This window comes from Epinephelus fuscoguttatus, linkage group LG17, assembly GCF_011397635.1.
Source record: "Epinephelus fuscoguttatus linkage group LG17, E.fuscoguttatus.final_Chr_v1".
Classification (NCBI taxonomy): domain Eukaryota; kingdom Metazoa; phylum Chordata; class Actinopteri; order Perciformes; family Serranidae; genus Epinephelus; species Epinephelus fuscoguttatus.
Genome location: NC_064768.1, coordinates 1,396,899 through 1,420,860, shown reverse-complemented (window position 1 = coordinate 1,420,860; position 23,962 = coordinate 1,396,899). Strand labels below are relative to the sequence as shown.

At 42.2% G+C, this 23,962-nt stretch overlaps 1 protein-coding gene across 16 annotated transcripts in view; it reads right to left on the bottom strand.

Moving 5' to 3' along the window:
* Positions 1-23,962, bottom strand: part of epb41a (erythrocyte membrane protein band 4.1a) — a 337,203-nt gene that overhangs the window by 132,425 nt on the left and 180,816 nt on the right. For all 16 annotated transcript variants that reach the window (XM_049601545.1, XM_049601543.1, XM_049601548.1 and 13 more), the window contains exons 8-11: positions 18,857-18,944; positions 12,983-13,135; positions 12,766-12,863; positions 12,441-12,616 (exon numbers count right to left, since the gene is read on the bottom strand). In XM_049601545.1, the coding sequence (XP_049457502.1) occupies positions 12,441-12,616; positions 12,766-12,863; positions 12,983-13,135; positions 18,857-18,944 (515 nt within the window). The remainder of the gene's footprint in view (positions 1-12,440; positions 12,617-12,765; positions 12,864-12,982; positions 13,136-18,856; positions 18,945-23,962) is intronic.

Genomic DNA, 23,962 nt, shown 5'->3' with positions numbered 1-23,962 from the left:
TCAAACCAAACTGGTGTCCAGTGTCCCACCCGCACTGTACGTGGCCGACTTGTAGATCATGGCTTAAGGTCCTACAAGGCTATCAAGAAGCCCCTGATCAATGAGAGACAGAGGTTAGCCCGGCGTCGTTGGGCCCAGGCACACAAGAACTGGACAGCCAAGAATTGAAAGAAGATTTTGTGGTCAGATGAGTCCAGTTTCCAGTTTTATCTTCCTCTAATGTGAGGGTACGCAGAAGGCCAGGTGAAGCATTATCTCCAGCATGTACAGTACCTACTGTCAAGCATGGTGGAGGCAGTATCATGGTTTGGGGATGCATGAGTGCTGCTGGTGTTGGTCATCTCACTGTCTGTGATGGCACATTGAACTCTACCAAGTATTGTACCATTCTCGAAACCCACATGCTCCCTTCTGCGCGTGCACTGTTCCGTCGAGATAAAAACTGGTCTGGCCCATGGACTATTTGTTTGAGCATGCCGCAAATACATTAAAGTGGCCTAAAAATGTCTGTCCATTGCTTTTGCAGAATATGTCCACTGGGACAGCTCAACAGGCTTACGCATCCTTGTCACTTGAGATGAGTCTTGATTATGAGTCAGTTAAAACAGCTGGTGCCTGAGGCTTATCGCCAAAAGTTTCGCTGGTTCAAAAAAAACTGACAGTCAGACTTATGTAGAATTTGGACATGAAAAAGAAGCACCGTTTGATCGTTGGAGCAGATCTAAAAATGTTGACAGTTTTGATAATCTGTGCAATTTGATATTACTGGAAGACATTAAGAACTGTTTACCAGACAAAATCGCTACTTCACCCTCTGACGTGCTGACGTATTGCGGTAAGCGAGTTGTGTCATTTCCGGTGTTTCTGTGACAGCGTCTCTGTACTGCTCCAGTGAATTCTACTAGCCTGCTTTCTGCTTTCTCACTTCAGTAACATCTACTTCAAGTCTTAACCCACACTCGTTCTGTTTAAGCACTTATAGCTCTCCTCCTTTTTACAACTTCCCTGCTAATCTCTTAGCTGTTGTTTGCACGTTACTAGCCTTGGTAGCTACATTAGCTTAACAGTTAGCGATGGCTTCTCCCTCTGCTCTTTCTTGCTCGGTGTGCTAAATGTTTAGCTATGCCTCTGCCTCCTTTAGCGACAATGGTAATTGTAACAAGTGTAGCTTATTTGCTGTGTTGGAGGCGAGGCTAAGTGAATTAGAAGTGCGGCTCCACACCATGGAAAACCATTCAGTAGCTGCGGTAGTTAGCCAGCCCCCTGTAGCCGGTACGGAGCCACATAGCTTAGCCTCCGCTAGCGGTCCTCCGGTAACACCCGTTCAGCCGGGAGGTTGGGTAACTGTTCACCAGAGGCGCAGCTCCAAGCCGAAGCCCACGGCTTACCACCAGCCTGTTCACATTTCCAACCACTTTTCCCACTCAGCGACACACCCGCTAAGGATAAAACTCTGGTTATTGGCAGCTCTATTCTGAGGAACGTGAAGTTAGCAACACCAGCGACCATAGTCAAATGTATCCCTGGGGCCAGAGTGGGCGACACTGAGTCAAATTTAAAACTGCTGGCTAAAGCTAAACGTAGATTCAGTAAGGTTGTTATTCACGTCGGCGGCAATGACACCCGGTTACGCCAGTCGGGGGTCACTAAAATTAATGTTGCCTCGGTGTGTGAATATGCTAAAACGATGTCGGACTCCGTAGTTTTCTCTGGACCCCTCCCAAATCTGACCACTGATGACATGTTTAGCCGCATGTCATCATTTAATCGCTGGCTGTCCAGGTGGTGTCCAGCAAACAATGTGGGTTTCATTAATAACTGGCAAACTTTATGGGGAAAACCTGGTCTTATTAGGAGAGATGGCATTCATCCCACTAGTGTTGTTTTTGGCGGCCTGTTATAATTTTAGTTTTAGTCTAGTCTTTGTGTTAAACTGTCATTTTAGTTTTTATTAGTTTTAGTCATGTTCATACTCTTTTTTGTCTAGTCAGGTTTCAGTCAACTAAAAGTCTGAGCATTTTAGTTTTATTTTAGTCAGAATAATCCATGACTATTTTCGTCTCGTTTTAGTCGACGAAAACTGATGACATTTTAGTCTAGTTTTAGTCAATGAAAATTGTATTTTAGTCTCTTTTTAGTAATGCAATTCTATTATACCCAGTCAATATAGTATAAGTACCTAGTATAGTGTAACCAAACCAAAATTTTCTTTTCTAAATTAGCTCCTATAGTTAGAGCGAAATATATATTTATTTATACAACAGTTAGTTCCGACCGAGTAATTTGATTGGACGAGAGGCATTCTGTGAGTGAGAGCCGGTGAATACTGGGAAAATAACTCCCGACAGGGGAATAGAACCCCGACGCGCACCCAGCCCTGCCGGCAACGGGTGAATCTCCTTGTCAGGGAAGCGTCCCTAGCAACACTGGGCTACATAGCAACGGTCATTACACAGTAATATCAGACCTCTGAATGCCAGGACTGACCAATCAGAATACAGCATTTAATAGAGCCATGTAATAAATATAAATACAGCCGTTAATTAACCAACTGTTACACTCGCTACATTGACACAAACTGACACTAGCGTTACACCAAGAAGATGGATATTTTCCCCAAAATTACATTTGAATTAAATTATGAGTGGTCGTCAGGAGAGGACGAGGAAAAGGAAAGCCAGGACTCTTCTGTGCAGACCTCCAGGTGTGTTTGTGTAACATCAGCCGATTAAGCGATAACGGTCAGGAATTATCAATGATCATCTGATGAGGTACTGATGAGGATGAGGGAGAGTGGAAGCTGAATCTGGCCATGCCAACATCCAGGTTTGCCAACGTTTCATCAGCCGAACTGGACGAAGTTACACAGTTGCAGTTCAATGTAAATACAAAGTAGCTTGTGAGTTCCTGGTGTGTGTTCCACGTTGCCTGGCAACAGACTGGGGGAACTGGTTTTTTTTTCGCGGAGCTACATAACATACTTAAATAATTTATTTCATTACCTTTTGTTAACATTTCCTTACCCAGCATTGCTGTTTAAGCTGTTGTTGAACTGTTGTACAAAAGCAATATCACATGAGAGCGAGTGATGTTGTACTGTATATCGTCACGGCTGTAATCCGTCTGCGCAGTGCAACGTACAGCCTAGGAAACAGAAATACTGCAAAATAATAATAATAACGCGACTAAACATTATAACGTTATTTCATCTCGTCTCGTTTTGGTAAACGAAAATGAAGAGACATTTTAGCAGAGGTTTTATTTTGTAAACCACTTTAAGTCTCGTTTTTATTCGTCAGTAATATTGCATTATATATTTAATTATAGTTATCGTCATATGACCACCATTTACGTTGCGTCTCGTCTTGTTTTCGTCACGTGATAAAGATTCGTTGACGACGATATTTATCATACTTTTCAATGATGAAAGCAACACTACACCCCACTTTGGATGGAGCTGCTCTCATTTCTAGGAACCTGGCAAATTTTATTAGTAATTCAAATCCCTGACAACCCAGAGTTGAGATCAGGACTCAGAGTCGCAGTCCTATACGCTTCTCTGAGCTTCTAGTGCAATTACCCACCCATAGTTTTCATAGTTTTATACAAACGAGTTCTGTCCCCCGACCACCTAAATTATCTAAATCTAAAATTACACAAAGAGAAGTTGGGCATAACAACCTCATAAAAATTAAAACCTCTTCTGTGAAAGAAAGACAAAACAGGAGAATTAAATAAGGACTGTTAAATATCAGGTCTAAAGCAGTAAACGAATTAATTTCAGATAATCATATTGATTTACTCAGTCTAACTGAAACCTGGCTGTGTCCAGAGGAATATGTTAGTCTAAATGAATTCACTCCTCCCAGTCATAATAATACCCACATTCCTCGAGGCTGTTTCTGAATTCTCAGAGTTTTTATCCAGTTTAGTTCTTAAATCAGATAAAGTTATTGTTGTAGGCGATTTTAACATTCATGTCGACGTTGATAATGACTCCCTGGCTACCGCATTTATCTCATTATTAGACTCCATTGGCTTCAGTCAGGGTATACATGAACCCACTCACTGTTTTAACCATACCCTCGATCTAGTTCTGACGTATGGAATTGAAACTGATAACCTAACAGTCTTTCCACAGAATCCCTTGCTATCGGATCATTATTTGATTACTTCTGATTTCTTTTTACTCGATTACACGCCACTCAGCAACAGTTACTATACTAGATGTTTATCAGATAGTGCTGTTGCAAAATTTAAGGAAATGATTACTCTGACGTTAAATTCAATACAAAGTCCTTCAGTAACAGAGGTTTCCCGTGCCGACTTTAACCTCTCCCGAATTGATCATCTTGTCAATAGCGCTGTAGGCTTGCTGCGAACAACACTCGACTCTGTAGCTCCTCTTAAAAAGACGTTAACAAAGCAAAGAAAGTTCACTCCTTGGTATAACTCTCAAACCCGTAAGTTAAAACAAATATTGTGAAAATTTGAAAGGAATTGGCGATTAACCGAACTGGAAGAATCGCGTTTAATCTGGGCAGACAGTTTCAAAACATATAAGAGGGGCCTCCGCAATGCCAGAGCAAACTATTACTCAGCATTAATAGAAGAAAACAAGAATAACCCCAGGTTTCTTTTCAGCACTGTAGCCAGGCTGACTGAGAGTCACAGCTCTATTGAGCCTTGTATTCCTTTAGCCCTTCGCAGTAATGATTTTATGAGCTTTTTTAATGACAAAATTCTAACTATTAGAGGCAAAATTCATGACCTCCTGTCCTCAGATAGTACCTATCTAACCTCAAACACAGCTGTAAGACCTAATATATATTTAGATTGTTTCTCCCCAGTTTCAATTTCAAACAGGCTATGTTCCACAGTCTTTTAAGGTAGCTGTAATTAAACTTCTCCTAAAAAAGCCCACCCTGGATTCAGAGTTGTTAGCCAACTATAGACCAATATCTAATCTTCCCTTTCTTTCAAAGATCCTTGAGAAAGTAGTCGCAGACCAGCTGTGTGATTTTCTCCATGATAATAATTTATTTGAGGAATTTCAGTCAGGATTTAGAGTGCATCAGCACTGAGACAGCACTAGTTAAAATTACAAATGACCTTCTGATTGCTTCAGACAAAGGACTCGTCTCTGTACTTGTTTTATTAGATCTTAGTGCGGCGTTTGACACTATTGACCATCAAATTCTGCTACAGAGACTGGAACACTTAATTAGCCTAAAAGGTTCTGCACTAAGCTGGTTTAAATCTTATTTATTTGATCATTTTCAGTTTGCTCACGTTCATAATGAATCATCCTTACGTACTAAAGTTTGTTTTGGAGTTCCACAAGGTTCTGTGCTCGGACCAATCCTTTTTACGCTATATATATTTCCTTTAGGTAACATCATTAGAAATCACTCTGTAAATTTCCATTGTTATGCTGATGATACACAGTTGTATTTATCTATGAAGCCAGAAGAAAGTAATCAATTAACTAAACTTCATAATTGCCTTAAAGACATAAAAACCTGGATGAGCACCAATTTCCTGATGTTAAATTCAGACAAAACTGAAATTATTGTTCTTGGCCCCAAACAACTCAGAGACTCTTTATCTGATGACATAGTTTCTCTAGATGGCATTGCTCTGGCCTCTAGCACTACCGTAAGAAACCTTGGAGTGACATTCGATCAAGATTTGTCTTTTAATTCTCATTTAAAACAAATCTCACGGACTGAATTTTTTCATCTGCGTAATATTGCGAAAAGTAGGCCTATCCTGACCCGAAAAGATGCAGAAAAATTGGTCCACGCTTTTGTTACCTCAAGACTGGATTACTGTAACTCTCTATTTTCAGGTAGCTCTACTAAGTCCTTAAAAAATCTCCAGCTAATTCAGAATGCAGCAGCACATGTACTAACAGGAACTAAGAAACAAGATCATATTTCTCCTGTTTTAGCTTCTCTGCACTGGCTCCCTGTAAAATGCAGAATTGAATTTAAAATTCTACTGTTAACTTATAAAGCTCTAAATGGTCAAGCTCTGTCATATCTTAGAGAGCTCATAGTGCCATATTATCCCACCAGAACACTGCACTCTGAGAATGCAGGGTTACTCGTGGTCCCTAAAGTCTCCAAAAGTAGATCAGGAGCCAGAGCCTTCAGCTATCAGGCTCCTCTTCTGTGGAATCATCTTCCTGTTGTGGTCCGGGAGGCAGACATCGTCTCCACATTTAAGACTAGACTTAAGACTTTCCTCTTTGATAAAGCATATAGGTAGGACTGGCTCAGGCTTGCCTTGTACCAGCCCCTAGTTAGGCTGACTTAGGCCTAGTCTGCTGGAGGACCCCCTATAATACACCGGGCACCTTCTCTCTCTCTCTCACTCTCACTCACTCACTCACTCACTCACTCACTCACTCTCTCTCTCTCTCGTGTCCTATTACTGCATCTTGCTAACTCGGCCATTCTGGATGTCACTAACTCGGCTTCTTCTCCGGAACCTTTGTGCTCCATTGTCTCTCAGGTTAACTCGTATTGCAGCGGTGCCTGTATAGTGTGACGTGTGTAGTTGTGCTGCTGCCGTGGTCCTGCCAGATGCCTCCTGCTGCTGCTGTTAGTCATACTTCTACTGTTATTATACACATATGATTATTGTCACACATGTATACTATCAGATATTAATATATTATTATTAATTATAATATTATTACTTTCATTAATGTTGTTGTAAGTTACTGTCATTACCATCTGTCCTGCATCTCTCTCTGTCTCTGTCTCTCTCTCTGTCTCTGTCTCATTGTGTCATACGGATTACTGTTAATTTATTATGTTGATCTGTACGACATCTATTGCACGTCTGTCCGTCCTGGAAGAGGGATCCCTCCTCAGTTGCTCTTCCTGAGGCCTCTACCATTTTTTTCCCCCGTTAAAGGTTTTTTTGGGGGGAGTTTTTCCTTATCCGCTGTGAGGGTCCAAAGGACAGAGGGATGTCGTATTCTGTAAAGCCCTGTGAGGCAAATTGTGATTTGTGATATTGGGCTTTATAAATAAAACTGAGTGATTGATTGAATTGACTTACATCAGTTGTTGACTGTGTTGGTCCCTTTCAGTGCACGAAAGCTGGGAACAAGTTCCTTTTGACCATTATGTGCTCTGCAACCCGGTTTCCTGAAGCCATTCCCATGCGCAAGATCACAGCTCCATCTGTAATGAAAGCGTTTTTGAAGTTTTTCTCTTTGTTTGGGTTGCCTAAAGTAATACAAACTGATTAGGAATCCAACTTCATGTCGCAAATTTTTGCATAAGTGATGAAACAACTTGACATCACTCACTGTTTTTCGAGTGCATATCACCCAGAGAGTCAGGGCACACTTGAGCATTTCCATCACTTACTGTCTGGAGTCCAGTAAGGAATGGGATGAGGGTGGCCGTCACCTCCTTTTTGCTGCTCGTGAGGTGGTTCAAGAGTCCCTGGGTTTTAGTCCAGCAGAGCTGGTGTTTGCACACACAGTGCATGGCCCACTCAAACTTTTGCAGGAGAAATGGCTGGGAGATAGCAAGCCACAGAATTGGCTTGACTACGTCAGCAATTTTCGTGTTAAACTTCACCGTGCTTGTGAATTGGCGAAGCAGAACATGTCTGTTGCTCAAAAGAATGAAGCGATGGTTTGATAGAGATTCTAAAAGCAGATCTTTCAGTCCTGGCGACAAAGTGTTGGTGTTGTTGCCTGTTCCTGGTTCAGCTTTGCAGGCCCGTTACAGCAGCCCCTATGTAGTTCAGGACAAAGTGAGTGAGCGGGATAACATAGTTGCTATGCCAGACTGTCGACGGCGGAGTAGACTGTGCCACGTTAACATATTGAAGCCCTACCTGGACAAAGAATCTGTCCCTTTGTCTTCTGTTAGTGCAGATGGCAAAACTGTTTTGGCGCTGTCCAGTGCTGAATGCATTGATGAGGCTCAGGTAGCCAGAGCGCTGTCCAGTGTTGATCCCACGGAGACACTGGTGATTTTAGCCGTGTCTGATGTGGAGGATGTTGTTGGCCCATCCAGTGTTGCTGTTCACGGACGGTTAAATAACTGAAATGTTGTTCAAGCTTGATGAGTGTTTTCCACATTTGACTCAGCTTCAACATGAGGACGTGGTCAGTGTAATAAAACATCACTCTATTCTGTTTTCAGATGTGCCGCCTCAGATCCATGTGATGCAACATGACAGCAATGTGGGGGACTCTCCGCCAATAAAGCAGTATGCGTATAGAGTCAATCCCGATAAGCGCCTCTGTTTACAACAGCAGGTAAATTATATGCTGGAGAACGGTATTGCAGAACCTCTGAGGCTCTCGCGCTCATCTTGGCCCTTAAACATTTTGAGGTTTATGTCGGCTCTGCTAGTGTGCCCGTTGTTGCTTACACTGACCACAATCATCTGTCTTTAATAATCAGATGCAAAGCACCAATCAGCGGCTCATGCGTTGGGCACTCTTTTTACAGTCTGTCATTGTGGAGGTCAGGCACATCAAAGGGCGAGAGAATGTCCTGGCCGACACATTGTCACGATGTTAGTTGTTTATGCATGAATAATGTGCGTGGCGCTCCCCCAATTCATGTTTTTAGGGTGGGGGTGTTGTGCGCACCTGAGTGCAGATTAGAGAGAGAGGAGGAGGTGATAAGAGGGACAGGGAGTGTAGAGACAGGGAAGGCATTGGCACAACACACAGACAGGAACTCAGGTATTGAAGAGTCCTTTTCTTCCTCCCTTCCTCCCCAAGCAGGTTCTTTTCCCCCATGCTCGTTTAGGTGCTGAGGTTTTGTTGTTTTAGTTTGTTGTGTTAGTTTGGGCTGGAGATTCCCGGTAGTTACGTTATTCGTCTCTTTTGTTTTCCTTAGGCTTAATTCATGTTTTAGGTAGTGTAGTGTATTATCATTTGCTCTGAAGGTTTGGAACAGATAAAGGGTAAGGGGCCCAGGGTCAAAAACATATATGGTCAGGGTCAAAGAAGATATTTATGGCCCAGGGTTAAAGTTTGGTGAAGTCCAACTAGGGTGACCCTCTGTTGTCCGTTTGACTTTGTCTCACATTTCACATAAACAGCGAGTCTATATATAATGGGAGTAATTTGGGGCTGTTTTTCAGAGCAGTTCACATTGGCCGAGAACCTCTCCAAGCATTCTAGATGCTTGATAGATGCTGTATTTCTTGTAATAAACCTTTTCTTTATGCAAGCAAGACGGTGTCATCGGAGTCTTCTTCATCACCTTCACATCATCGCCATTTAATAAACAACAGTAGGTTAGGGACAGACAGTGGGAGCGACAGCCCACTGAGTGGTTGGCCCAGGCGGCTGTTGATCGGATAGCTTGAACAGCCGGCTCTCTTGCCATGAGGGATCCGGGTGCACCGGGGCTGACAGGCTGGAGGCAGAATGAAAGCGCTGGTTCGGGGTGGACGCAGGCTGCAAGTGGAGGCCGGCTGCATGTGGAGGTTGGCTACTTGAGGCCTGCAATGATGAGGATGCTGACGAGGCAGAGGCTGAGACATATCCAGGGACTGAAGCAAAGTGTGCGCGGAAGGCTTGGCCGGAGTAGCCGGGGACTGTGCGTGGCAATCTGGGTGTACATGTGCAAGGTGTTCGGAAGAAACAGATCATACGTGTAGTTTGGGACCATATCTTGAATCCATACACGTCACTGAGATCGAGACTGAATATGGAAACAGAGAACGAAGTTGCGCGATGACAATACTGACTTATAACAGGTGAGATTGCCTGAACGGGAGGACGTGATGAGTGAGAGATGATTCCGCTTCTGCTGAGGAATTGCACATCTGCTTATTACAATCAACAAGAAACTGAAAGAAAAAGGGTAAGGTGAGCGATTGCCAGCGCTAAGATTCTGCCTAGAATGATGGCTGACAGCAGCAGAAAAGAGATCTTATTTAAAATTTTGCAGTGGCATCCTGATTGGCTGAGAGAGATCATGACAAAGTTTGACTGGATAACCAGAGTGAACACCCAAAGTCAGCTGATTTGAGGGAGTAGTGAGAGTGGGATGGAGAGAAATGTGAAAGGATGAGCAAAGAGAAAGTCTTTCTGATTGAACTTATGCTGAGCTTCATAAGATTGCACCTGTAGGAGGCTTAAAATTGCACTTACTGTCAGATAAACCTCTGCTGATTTTAGACCGTTCACATACAGCACAGCTACACTCACAAATAACTGAGCCTCCTGCCTGCCAAGTCTGGTGATGCTCCCTCTGCTGTGGTTCAGCGGCTAATAAGCGGAGCTCGCTGCAAACAGCCACCGCTGCAACACAACAAAGTCCACAAATCCATTCAACGTCTCCACCATCCACAGTCACACAAACAGCTGCTTATTTACTGATGAATTAAAGCTCACAACTTGCACCAACAACTGATGCTTTGGTGTATTTCTTTTTTCAGGCTAACAAAACATCCTGGTTCCAGCTATTTATTGGGGTTTACCTACCCATTGCAAGCATGACTGTTCTCAGCTTCCTAGTTTAAAACTTTTTTGTAAAACATTTCATAAAATAATTCATCATTCTGTACTCTTCTCTCATTTCACATTTTCAATGTCTGTTAGCCCACCACTAATATTTTTGTCCAATCTTGTCTATAAAACAAAATATACATTTCATCATAGTTTTTATTATCAAAGAGTATTCTCAACTCATCAACATCCCCTCTTGGTCATGGAAAAGAAGGTTGTTGACAAACATCTTTCGTCATCGTAAATGAAACACTGCAGAGTTAGCCTCAATCTTGGCAAACCTGTGTCACGCAAATTCTCCAGGGTCTTGATGGACAAAATCTGGTATGGTTGGCTTTGGTCCCTGGTAGCTCCTCTCAGGACCCACTGGTGTTGATAGCTGTGAGTGTCCTTGAGGAGAATACAGAGTTAGTGGCCATGTTGGAGCACAATGCTGAGCGGCAGGCATTGGCTAAGCATAGGTTGTCCAAGGGTAAATGGCGGGCTGAGGATATGTAGTGGGTGTAGAATATGAAGATGTCATCTTGATCGGTTGCTGTGAGTAGGTAGACCAGCTCTCAGGGGGCGTGGCCTGTGGTGCAGATAAGGAATGGATTGCCAGATTTCCGATGCAGCAAAGTGGGCCCGATCTGGAGTTGGCTGTAGCTGATCATAATATTAACGGTATATGGCTAGCTCCAATGGACAGGGTTCTGACTTTGTAGATGATGTGGTACAGCCCTTTCGTATCTGCAGCTCATGCATCAGCTTTTCTAGAAAGTCCATTATGGAATCCTCACATGCTGATTACTCCCTTTGACCTCTCATATCTAGCAGGGCTGTAGCCTTGGTCAGCTGAAGGGTAACTGCTGTGCGGTGCTGGGGTACTGAACGGCTGATGCTGAGTGCATGCAGTTGGTTTATCATCCACAGGAGTCGGAAAGGGTACTCATGCAGGTAATAAGTAGGGGCACCTCTGACCTGGGGTTCTTAAAAGGGACTGAAGCAGAGAAGAATAATCACTTGGAGGGGAGCTAGACTTCTCTCTAAGCACAGTCTTTACAGCAGTGGAGCACGTTGGATGCTAAAAATTTTGTAGATCCATCTGGAGCATCCATCCGGAGCTTGTAGCTGTTGAACTAGCTGCCTGCAAGGGCTGGAGCAAGGTAGATCCTCTCTAGGTTCCCTGGGAAGGTCATGACATTTTATCAGTCCTAACTGGGAGTACAAACAGGTCGCTCCTTTTAATAAGTGCTCCTCTCCTACTAGTTTTTCTTCTGGACTACCTGCATGCCATTCTGTATACTGTAAGCTGGGCACTGAGGAGCTGACAAGCCTGTGTCTGTGGGAGCCGAGCTCATAATCTGTTAGCCATAGTGGAAGCTGAATGTTGCACATACAGCACACAGTCTCCAAAGTGACATAAGTTCCATCCTGAGAAAGGGCAAGCACAGGGTATCCAACTCAAAGAACCACAATAAAAACTAAAAAATGCATTTCCTGCAGGTAATGCATTGTTAATAATGATGGCTAAATGCATTTCATCATTGCTGTAAATGCGGAATATAAAATGAACTTGCTCTCCATTCTGTTGAGCAGAAACAACTGCTACATAATCAGCAACTGCTATAAAACTCAACTCCCCCAGTCAGGGAAATGAACTCCTGCATCCCACATGACAGACAAAGATGCTGTCCACTCCCCAACTGAGCATCCTGGCAGAGTTGGTAACCACTGCAACCAACACTATAAAGGAACACAAGATACATGTGGTAGTCATGATGTGTACATTATTAAAAAAAGACGAACACAAGTGCTCTTAATTGTCAGCCAATACCACAGTAACCAGCATTGTAACACACACACACACACACACACACACACACACACACACACACACACACACACACACACACACACACACAGATGCCTACAACCCAAACAACAGGTGTACCTCCATCCAGGCTGCGTGAGTTTCTCTTGCTGGAGGAGCGCTGGAACAGAGGAGCTGGCCTGTCAATCAGAGAGCTTGCCTGTCTGGTCTGAGCCTGAGTCCGACCACTGTAGCGAAACTTAGAGCCCAATGCCAGGAACTTCCTAGGAGTGGTCGCCATCTCAGTGGAGGTCAGCCTGTAGACAAAGATCACTGATACTGACCCTCTGATCTGACTCTGGGTCAGGTAGCAAGCAAACATATTTAGCAAAATGTCCACATTTCCTTCATTGAAAACACTGCACAGCCACATGAGCATGCTGACCTAAAGAATACAATACCCTACCTGAAAAAAGTGTGATGTTCTACACACACTTTCCAAAGCTTCTTGGCTGCCTTGTAATTGGGCAGTTTAAAGCCAATTGCACTCTCATACTGTTCCACCTGTTAAAACAAGAAACACAATGCTGCTAAATAGATGACTAAATAAATTATAATGTTAGACAGTGAACTACAAATGTAACAGGGAGAGGAATATTTGTTGATATGAAAATATTCTGTACCTCGGATGGTCTTATTTTGATAAAGAAGCTGCTGCGTTTGTACGAGACCTTGAGGACTTTGGGCCAGGGGAAACGGTTGATCCTCAGTTTGTCCTTGTAAACCATAAGGCCACTAGAGCAAACCCCCAGCATGATGTCGACACCATCGAGATCCTGACAGAGACACCCAGAGACAGAAAGATATCCATTCAATGTCAATAGAATATGCAGACTTCAGAAAGCTAAAACATTTTAAGGGAACCTGAAATGAACAGCAAAGATAAAGGAGACCTTAAATGGGTGACAATTCAAGAAGTGACATAAGTTGCGTTCCACCACAAGCAAACAACATCAGTCAATTAATGAATTAATGTTTTTGATCATAGTGGTGGAGAGGGGCAACACATGTCATTGCAGGATGACTTCAGAAAGAAAATAAAAACAGCTTTTCCACATTTCCTCCCTGGATGCATTGTCACATTCTGGCTACTGTATCTTTCAACCTTCTTCTGTCTGTATGATGATTTGGTGTGTGCTAAGGCTTCAAGAACATGCATCAAATAAAGCATTGCCTTGCAACACAGATTCCATCGCACTAAGGTTGCTTTCACGCCTAAGCTGTTTGTTTTGGTTCCTTCACCTGGCGTGAAAACTGTCAGTCAAACCAACTAAACAAGTACACTGAAACCAGCTGAAGAGGAGGCTCTGTCTCCACTTCCAAGAAGACCGCTACAGTGCATTTGAGGTGTGAAAGCAAAGCAGACCAACTACTTTATTTTGTGATAGTAGGCCTAAATGTTATTTTAGGGTACTTTTATACCTACTTTGTTTGACTTGGTTCAAAGACGTGGTGTGTGTTTGGTGTGTGCCTATTTGGTTCTGTTCATTTGGGCTGATGTTAAAAGCTGTCCATCAAACTCTGGTATGAACGAAAGCATTGGTCATCACCTAAAAAGGTGGCCTTCGTGTCTGGTGCTGTCCAGTTTCAGTCTGGACTAATAAGTCTAATAATCAGTGATTTCTAAAGGGCAACAACAAATCATCTTTTGCTTTTTTATTACAACCATTCACGCTTACATTCACACCTACAGGCAATTTCAAGTCAGGGTAAAGTAAAATATTAGACTTACATCAAAACACTTGTTGAGAACATGTAAAAAGACTGGGAACTATATAGTACTGAATAGTGGAATTAAGGGCTGTACACATGCTGCGTTTTTTGCACCCCCAAAGTAGATGCGTGGCAGGAGCGCTCACACACCAAAGCAACGCTGTCAAAGTGCCGCATGTTTCTGAGCACATACAGTAATTTTCAGGGCAGGTAGAGTTCAGCTTTTGGAATGTAGCAGCATGCAATGCACATCATCTGACAAGGACCAAACAGTCACAGCCGGCAGATATCTTTCACTTGACTGGTAGATATAAGTCTCTGGTAAGCATGGAGAACAAGTTGATCATTTTATTGCAGGGCTGCCAGAGCTTTACATCTGTCTCTCGGAAAGCAGGCCTTCACATAATCAGCGCCGGGAGGAAGATAAGCTCTGCACTCAGGATTTCAGGTAAACAGGCTATGATATACAGCGGGTAAAATAAATATTGAACACATCACCATTTTTCTCAGTAAATATATTTCTAAAGGTGCTATTGTCATGAAATTTTCACCAGATGTCGGTAACAACCCATGCAATCCACGCATGCAAAGAAACCAAAATAAATAATTTCAGAAATTAAAGTTATGTGTAATGAAATGGAATGACACAGGGAAAAAGTATTGAACACGCTTACTGAAATTTATTTAATACTTCGTACAAAAGCCTTTGTTGGTAATGACAGCTTCAAGACGCCTCCTGTATGGAGAAACTAGTCGCATACATTGCTCAGGTGTGATTTTGGCCCATTCTTCCGCACAAACAGTCTTCAAATCTTGAAGTTTCCGTGGGCCTCTTCTGTGAACTCTGATCTTTAGTTCTTTCCACAGATTTTCTATTGGATTCAAGTCAGGTGATTGGCTGGGCCATTCTAGCAGCTTTATTTTCTTTCTCTGAAACCAATTGAGAGTTTCCTTGGCTGTGTGTTTGGGATCATTGTCTTGCTGAAATGTCCACCCTCGTTTCATCTTCATCATCCTGCTAGATGGCAGCAGATTTTTATCAAGAATGTCTCGGTACATTTTTCCATTCATCCTTCCTTCAATTATATGAAGTTTGCCAGTGCCGTATGCTGAAAAACAGCCCCACACCATGATGTTCCCACCTCCAAACTTCACTGTTGGTATGGTGTTTTTGGGGTGATGTGCAGTGCCATTTGACCTCCAAACATGGTGTGTATTATGGCATCCAAAGAGTTCAATTTTGGTCTCATCTGACCAGACTATATTCTTCCAGTATTTCACAGGCTTGTCTAAATGTTGTGCAGCAAACTTTAAACGTGCTTCAACATGCTTTTTCTTCAGCAATGGAGTCTTGCGTGGTGAGCTTGCATACAGGCCATGGCGGTTGAGTGCATTACTTATTGTTTTCTTTGAAACAATTGTGCCTGCTAATTCTAGGTCTTTCTGAAGCTCTCCACAAGTGGTCCTTGGCTCTTGGACAACTCTTCTGATTTCACATTACTGTCATTTCACATTATTACACACAACTTAATTTATGGACATCTATGGTTTGATTTCTTTGCATGTGTGGATTGCATGGGTTGTTACCGACATCTGGTGAAAATTTCATGACAATAGCACCTTTAGAAATATAGTTACTGAGAAAAATGGTGACGTGTTCAATATTTATTTTACCCGCTGTAGTTTTTGTTAAGGTTGCTTAGCAACCTCACACCCAACCTGCTGCCATGCTCTTGAAAGCTTGCACAGAAAAGGCACAAGAGTAGCACCCAGCGCCCGACCTTGCGTTTCCAGGCAGTTAAAGACGTGGCATGTGCACAGCCCCTTAGACAGTTAAACTGTTTTTCACCATTTTTGTGTCCAGGGTGTTTTTTGGGCGGGACTAAAAGCATGCTCAATGATGCAGTGAAGCAACCCTTAGCATAAGCCCTGCCCGTACACTATTTAAGAATTAGAGCCATTGGGTTTTGTTGTTTCTTGAAAATATATAATATAAATTACTATTCTGTAGCAGACTGAGAAAAACTAGCTTGATTTTTAGGCAGGTCAGTGTCCTCTGGCTCCGATTTTGATTCTGGCTGTGGTGGCTCAAACATGTCTGGCTGTACAAGTCCAATACAGCTGCTAGATGGAGCATCCATTGTAGTGCTACAATTAAGAGAGACTGCAGCTTTCCCGTAAGTGGGCTGGGCTTCAATGCATTCAGCGGACACACTCCCAGTGTCTTAAAGCAGAAAAGATAGATCTGTCAGTGTTAACACGCTAATCAGGTTGCAATTAATTCTGCACATAATGGGTTATTTTGTTTTCAATTGCATTAATGCCGTGCTGCTAGTTTGTTTTTTCGATGCATCCTTATTTGTAGTCAAGCTGTGGCAGTGTGCTTCCTATTGCCACAGTGATGAAAAATAAGACACTACTGCACTTCTAAATGGCTCCTTTCACTTTGAAAAACTCACAGTGGGATCAGTTGTCAAGTCAAAAGTAATATGCACATTGTGCCAAATGGAATTAAAATATCACTGAAGTACTTTGAGTTCGAGCTACCACCTACGAGCTGAGCACCCAGGTGCAGCTTATCAGACTGATGTCAGGATGTCAGTAGGTAACTGCATCAACAAAGACAGCAAAGCACTATTTTGGAGTGTGGGAATCACCACAGACCTGTGGATGAACCTAAATCGAAGAGGTTAACTACAGCGCTGTTACTTGGGAGGAAAGTGACAGCAGACCTGCATTTCAAGTGTTGTGTGTGATTTATCCTAGCTTCATGAGAATAAATAAAAGCTCTGCTAGCCGCCAGGCTACTTTAAACAATGTAAATGCCATAGCCCTGTGCTAATAAAGTTAGCATGTTGTATTTGTGGGGGAAGGTGTGTAGTAAAAGACAAGTAATTTGTCAGTGAACCTTGTGAGTTGTAATTTTATAACACTACCTTAGTCAAATGCTGCATCTAGAGGTTGTGCATATTAATTAGGCTGCCATTCAAAGTTATATTATGCAAGAATTGTAATTAATGTTTGAAATAATATCACCAGTAAAAGTGAAAGTAAAAGCCAACAGCCCAGATTAGCTCTCATTTGCTTTATCCCTGGTTTTCTAATGCTGTGTCCACAATTTTCATAGCTTCCTCTTGAATGCATGCTGCTTACAATCTGGCACCTGGTCGCTACCTTTTTTAAAGTCTCGACCTCACCTGCACACTGTAAACAGAAACATCATCAATACAGCAAATTAAGAAGAAAAGAAAAAAAATCCAGCAGAGGGCAGTTTGTGCAGATAAATACACCACCACACACTGAGAGTGGGCCATAAGTGATTACAGTGAAGGAGTCTACACTTTGTTGGGTTTTTTTGGAACATTTCCCATGGTGTATTTTTAAACCGTTTCTGCCTCATCAGCCAACAAAAGGCAATTTCAGATCCAACTTAAACGTTGGAACTTTTGTTATTTACAACTAATAAAAGTAGTTTAGTTAAGTTTTTACACTTCAGTGCATTTAATGCATTCAATGCATAAGCTGATTCAATACTGTATTTAGATCCAAATTTACTTTTAACATTATCATTTTATTGCTTTTCCAGATGTGATAGTTGTTAATACTAATAAAATCTTGCTTTGCAACAGATCCCACCTTGAGGAGTGATGACTTAGAAATCAGCACAGCGCATGTGTTTAAAATGTTTCCTACTGTATGCACTACTACCACTGATAATCCATGGAAAGAGAGAAGTTGTACTCTGCTGTATTTGCACCCTCAGCAGTTAGCTGTTTTATGATGCAGCTTCCTTGTAGTACTCACCATCATCCACAGGGGGGCAGTATAGACAGGTACAAGTCCTCCCCCCATATTTAGTTAAATCCCTGCTCTGACGCAAACACATTGACCTGATTTTTGGCTGTAAGACCTCACAAGTCACATGTCTCACTGCTGTTCAGGCCAGGCATGCAAGGTTCACTGATGCATGGCATTAAGAATAACAGACACAAAGCTGCAATCACTTTATGGTTTTTCTATACGCATCTATGCTGTTTGTTTTCATGGACCGTCAGATGGCAAAGTCACAGTCACACCCAGATTAATACATTGCCGAATACTTTGCCGATTTTCAACCAGCTTTGTATTATAACAATGTAGGAAGTGTGTGTAAAGTGTGTGATTGTACTTCCACAATTTTATGCCTACAACCACAGGCACAGGGAAATTCAAACCAAACTCAAATCAAATGGTAAAACTAAGAAGTGCTGATCAAATATAAACAAAGACACTGTTCCTGCATTGCCTATTTCAATTTCCTCAAATGCTTTTAAGAATATATTTTAGGTTACTTTTTAACTGTAATTCAAGATTGTTTGTTACCAGCCAGTCACCATATTGTGTCCCGTGTCAAAACAGATGAGCTTGCACTGCGCCACCAACCAGTTGGAGCATTTTTTGGTCAGGTGCGATGCAGTGCATTCATGATAGCTGTAGGTTTTCTACCCCTTGAGCTGAAGTGAATCCCACAGCCCTTTTTCTCTGTTTTGTCTGGTCATGAAGCACCGATTTCCAAGTATTTAAAATTGGTGCTACATGGCAGCTGCACAGAGAGCCCAGTTTACTGCGGTGAAATATGTCTTTAAACGTATTATCTGTTATACTTGATCTATGAAGCATTCTTGGATTTTGCAGTCACCATTGGAAAACAAGGTTGACTTTGACAAGGAACTTTTCTCAAGCAGTAAGCAGTTAGGAGCAGCTGACTAGCAGAGAAGCTAAAGAACTGTAGCTCCTGTGCTCACCTTGGCCTGGTGGAGGTCCACTCCGTACATGGAGAGTTTCTTGGCATTCTCCAGGAACATCAGGTCTGCCTGGGCTGGACTCATTGACCTGCCACAACACCACAGCAGGAATTCAACAACATCTTTAATTACTGTGACTGTGAAGAGGCTGTGACAGAAATAATGAAAGTGGGTGTGATTTTGACAGCCATTATTGAAAGGTATCTGGAACAGTTAACAACCATCAACCAGAGCACCTCCATGCAAATCAAGTTTATTCTTGAGTGTTTTAATTAGGGGTGGGGGAAAAAATTGATACAGCAAAGTATTTTATATTTCGTGTGGCGATATTGTATCGATATACGGATGCCAAGAATTAATCTTTTATTATATACATTATTATTTTTATTATTTTTTGCAAATACACATTTTAATACAACTTTTGCTATTAGAATAACAACAAAAATAGCATTTTAACTCCACTTGATGGTGCTGAGGTTTTTTTCTTTCTTGGCAAAGTCAGCAGAGGTCTCAGTCAGCGGGATTTGGCAGGAAATAAAGATGAGACACTGGAGAAAGAAATCAGAAATGCGCCATTGGCGTTTAAATCAAACATCTGGACTTTATGAAATACCCTGGGAAAACCACGAACATGAGGGTTCACCTCACACACCATCCAGAGATAGTGTTAGCCGCTGACAGCCAAGCCAACGCTAAACCCGCTCTGCCAAAAAAATCTACACCCAACACTGGACACACTTAGCTTGACAAACTACCATCCAACTCTGAGAGAGTTAAGAAAATAATACAGCACATCACCTACTTCATGTGCAAAGATCTGCGTCCATACAACATTGTTGAAAATTAAGGCTTTTGTTACATGCCAAAAACACTGGAACCCAGTAGGGTTGGGAATCTCTCTGTGATAGACGATTCGATACGTATCTAGATACACAGGTTACGATGCGATTCAAAAATGATATATTTTTAATACAGAACGATTCGATACGATTCGATACAGTGTAGGACGATTCGATTCAATACGATTCTGTGGTTAACATTTGTTGATGTAGACATTAATCATACATTATAAAATAAAGAAGCCAATTCTATAAAAGTGACATTCTTACAGTATTTTCAAATTTGTAAAAAATCACATCCCCAAGCATTGTTGCTGTATGGCACTGGCAAAAATAAAATAAAAAGACAAACAACAACAAAATCACATGTCAAATGTATTTATTTTTAGACACGGACCAAAAAAAGTCTTGCTGAATGAACATCATTTTGTTGGATGGGATCAATATAAAAATGAGAAGAAGTTTTAAACTTTAAGTGAAGTGAACTTTAAGTAAAATTTAAGTGTTTTAAACCTACTTGTTGTGTTGTTTTTATGGTATTGTCTGTGTTTTTGTATGTATCTTATATGGACTTGAGTCTGGAATAAAGTTTATTATAACGCTGTACAATATAAACATAAAGCAGAATAAAATAATAACATGCAATGTAGGGGCAGAATCTGACATCTCCTGTTATTAGTTGATATCATGGACTGTGATGACTAGCAGCTTATCACTGACAGCATGTCAGACTATTTCTCTGTGTTTGCTACACTCTGTGTTTGTCATTTATAAAAAGATAAATCACTTTTCTATAATACATCACTGATATTTCAATGGAATAAATTACCTATTGACTTATTCATACTTATTAACATAGGGGGGATCAAAATAAAATAAATAAATAAAATAAAAATCAACCAGCCACCCTCCTACTCTGAAAAGTAAAGAACAGTCCCTAAAGTGCGCTGAGGTTTGTGGAAATGTGAACGGCTCGTTTCTCCTCTGACACGCCACATACCTGTGTGCTGCTACAACTTGGCTGTTCAGGTATTTCTGGGCAGTCATGACACCGACAAAGACTTCTTGGACCGAGCTTTTTGGTCGTCGGTAAGCCATTATCTTGCGCCGCGGAGCACTATGGCCGCCGCATTTGACAGGAATATGTATTTCTGTCTGTGTCTGTGACCCCCCGTTCAACCCACAACCGACAGGATTCGCCTTTAGTTTATGCTGCAGCTTGGCTGCTCCCTGGTTTATCCAACCAGCATTAGCTTCTGTTCCTCATCTCCACCGGTCAAGCTAGCGCTGATGTTTACATCCATTATCGTTAATGCCTGCTACGGTCCGGAGCATGCCACCGGCTCTCACGTTGTTTTAGAGATGCAAACTGTTAAAGCCAGTCAACCGATTGCAAGTCTTGCGATACCCGAATCCATGACTCTACAATCGATTCATCTAAGGATTCTTGGCTGACTCGTATCGATTGAGGAGGCTGCTACCGACGTAGCCAAATCTCTCGCTTGTCAAACCGGATATCCGGTTGTATCGGTTAATCGTTCCCAACCCTAGAACCCAGGTATGTGACTCCATCCAGTAGGGCTGGGCAGTATACCGGTTCATACCAAAAAACAGTATCTATTTTCGTTATATTATGAATTTTGCATATACTGCAATACCGGTGAACAGCCCAAACAATGTCCAGAATGTGCGCGGCGGGAAAGTGTTTCAGCGGTGACCCATTTCAGCGCTGCATACCACAGGCGTGCTAGAGCTGGTGAGAGTGAGAGCAGCTGTGTCCCAATTAGAGGCAAGAATGGCTGCCGGAGAGAGTCCTGAAAGCGAAGCAACTGTACACGTTGCTGAAGAATAACACGATGACCCAGAAGTACTCATACCAAAAAGAGCAGTGTTTCCCCTATATGCAAATCGCAGTGGAAATATGACCACTGCTGCTGATTTCTTTTTTTTTCCGTCTTTGCTCTTTAGAAACTATATTATTTGGCACTATGGACACTTCATATCCAGGCCTATCCACCTTATTTTCAAACACGGAAGTAAATAGTGATCAACTTCCATTCTTCTGTGCGTGACTTCCGGTCAGCTGCTTTCCCTCATGCGTTCCCTTACCGGAGCTAACGGTACAAGCTAATTTTTTTCAATTTTCAGTTGTTTATGTTAGTCAATCAGTTAGTTAGTTAGTTAGTCTGTGTATTTTGTATAGATAACTGTGCCCACGTTTCCGTTATAATGGAAATTTATTCCCTCTAAATGCGAATAAATTGCACGTCAATCATAAACTATGAACCAAAAAAGCACAATCTATCCCGAGTGAGACAAACTGCTTGATCCCCGTCTCCAGTGTACCAGCAGAGAACCTGCAGAACCGAATCAGCGAAAAAACACCAGGCTACACAGCCTCTCTACCTGAGCAGCTGAAGCTGCGGCTTGCACCCTCGACACACAGACGGTGCTTCTGCATGCCAGCCAAACGTGTGCGCAACTGTGAGAAATAAATATGTGAGGTGTACGCTGCTTTTCTATCTTTTTTCCCTTTTCTTTCTTTCTTTCTGTCAGCGACATACACTCCTAACACAGGACGGGTTGTTTTAATTGACTGAGTTAATCATTAAACCATAGTGATGTGCGGATCGGCTCTGATAGCACCCGAATCAGCATGTATGCATCAACCATCCAGCCGTTACAACATGATTGAGCTAGCAAAGCAGTTTTTTTGTGTTGCTATGTGTGGTACTTATTCAGTTTTGGGAAATCACGATGTCTAGAAAGCATCAGTGGCTGCAGCTGACAGGGACAGCTAACATTAACACTAGCAGCAAAGCTAATATCAGGATCGTCATCCGTTAAAAGCCTCCCATTGTCGGATATGACATGAAACTACTCCAATTAGCTCAATCATGTTGTAACTAAGACATCCGCTGGAGAAAATATTTTTTTCACGGGCCACTTTGTGAGTTTAGTGAGTTATTACAGACACGGCTAACGGCTAACAGCTAACGGTTAGCCCAGCTAATCTACGATCTACGTCATTGTGTTTATATACTTTACAAACATCAGATTAGTCTAAACGGTGATATAGTGACGTGAAAAATGTGATATATACATATATATAGCTAAACTCAGCAAGGTAAACAACAAGGCGATTCCCATTTACACAGTGGTAAGAGTGCTGGACCGGAAGTGTCGCACAAAAAAACGGAAGCTGGTTGCGTTCTGTTTTGCCTCCGTGTTTCCGTGAAAAATAAGGTGGATAGAATAGGTCTATACCTTGTCCTTTTATTAAACAAATTAAGTAGCCTTATGTTATTTATCTTATTTACATGACGGCATGTCACTTCAGTCTCTACAAGGTCACACGTTTACAATTCTCCTCTGCTCTCTGTATTGCGCACGGCGGAGTTTCGCCCTGATGCGCGCGCGCACACACACACACACATACACACACACGTGCGCACACACACACACACAGGTGAGCACACTAGAGTGACCGAACTTTCCTGACCGAAGCCGACCCAAGTCTCAAACAATTATAACCGAGCAAGGCACAAATGAAGCGGAACCTGTGTTGCATTCAGGCATTGTCACGTAAATAACAAATTCCAGCACTTGAATAGGCCATAGCACAACACAGCAGCATGTCAAGTGGGCCGAACCAGAGCAAAATACCATCAAACACTGTGAAACTGATATGATTTTTTTTTAAAAACGTGATATGAAAATTTTGTCATACTGCCCAGCCCTACCATCCAGATGTTCTTTCACCCACACAGCCGGACCCAAGCTCTACAGAGAAGTGAAGTATAAAGTTGAGGAATCTTTGAGTACACCAGGAAGGGTGGCATTAACTTGTGACACCTGGACTTCAAGGTCAGTGAATTCATATGTGACTACAACAGCACATTATCTCACAGAGGACTGGCGACTGCTGTCTCATGTTCTAGAGCACTACACGAAAGTCACACCGGTGCAAACATTTCAGACCTCCTAAGATAACTTAGGTGAAGAATGGAGGATTGTGGTTGTAACAGACAACGCTTCTAACATGGGTGTTGCCATTCAGTTAGCGAGATGTGACACTGCATGCATCCTTGGTTGCATACAGAAGGTCCAGTGTGCTATTGTCTCAAGTGGGGCAGTCAACATACTGACGAAATGTTGGAAGTGTTTTGTCCAGTGTGGCATGATTGAAATCCACAGTAATAACTACAAAAGCATTTGGTGCTGAGTTTGGAGCTTTGCGACTGTAGGCAGTATGGACGCATTTCCA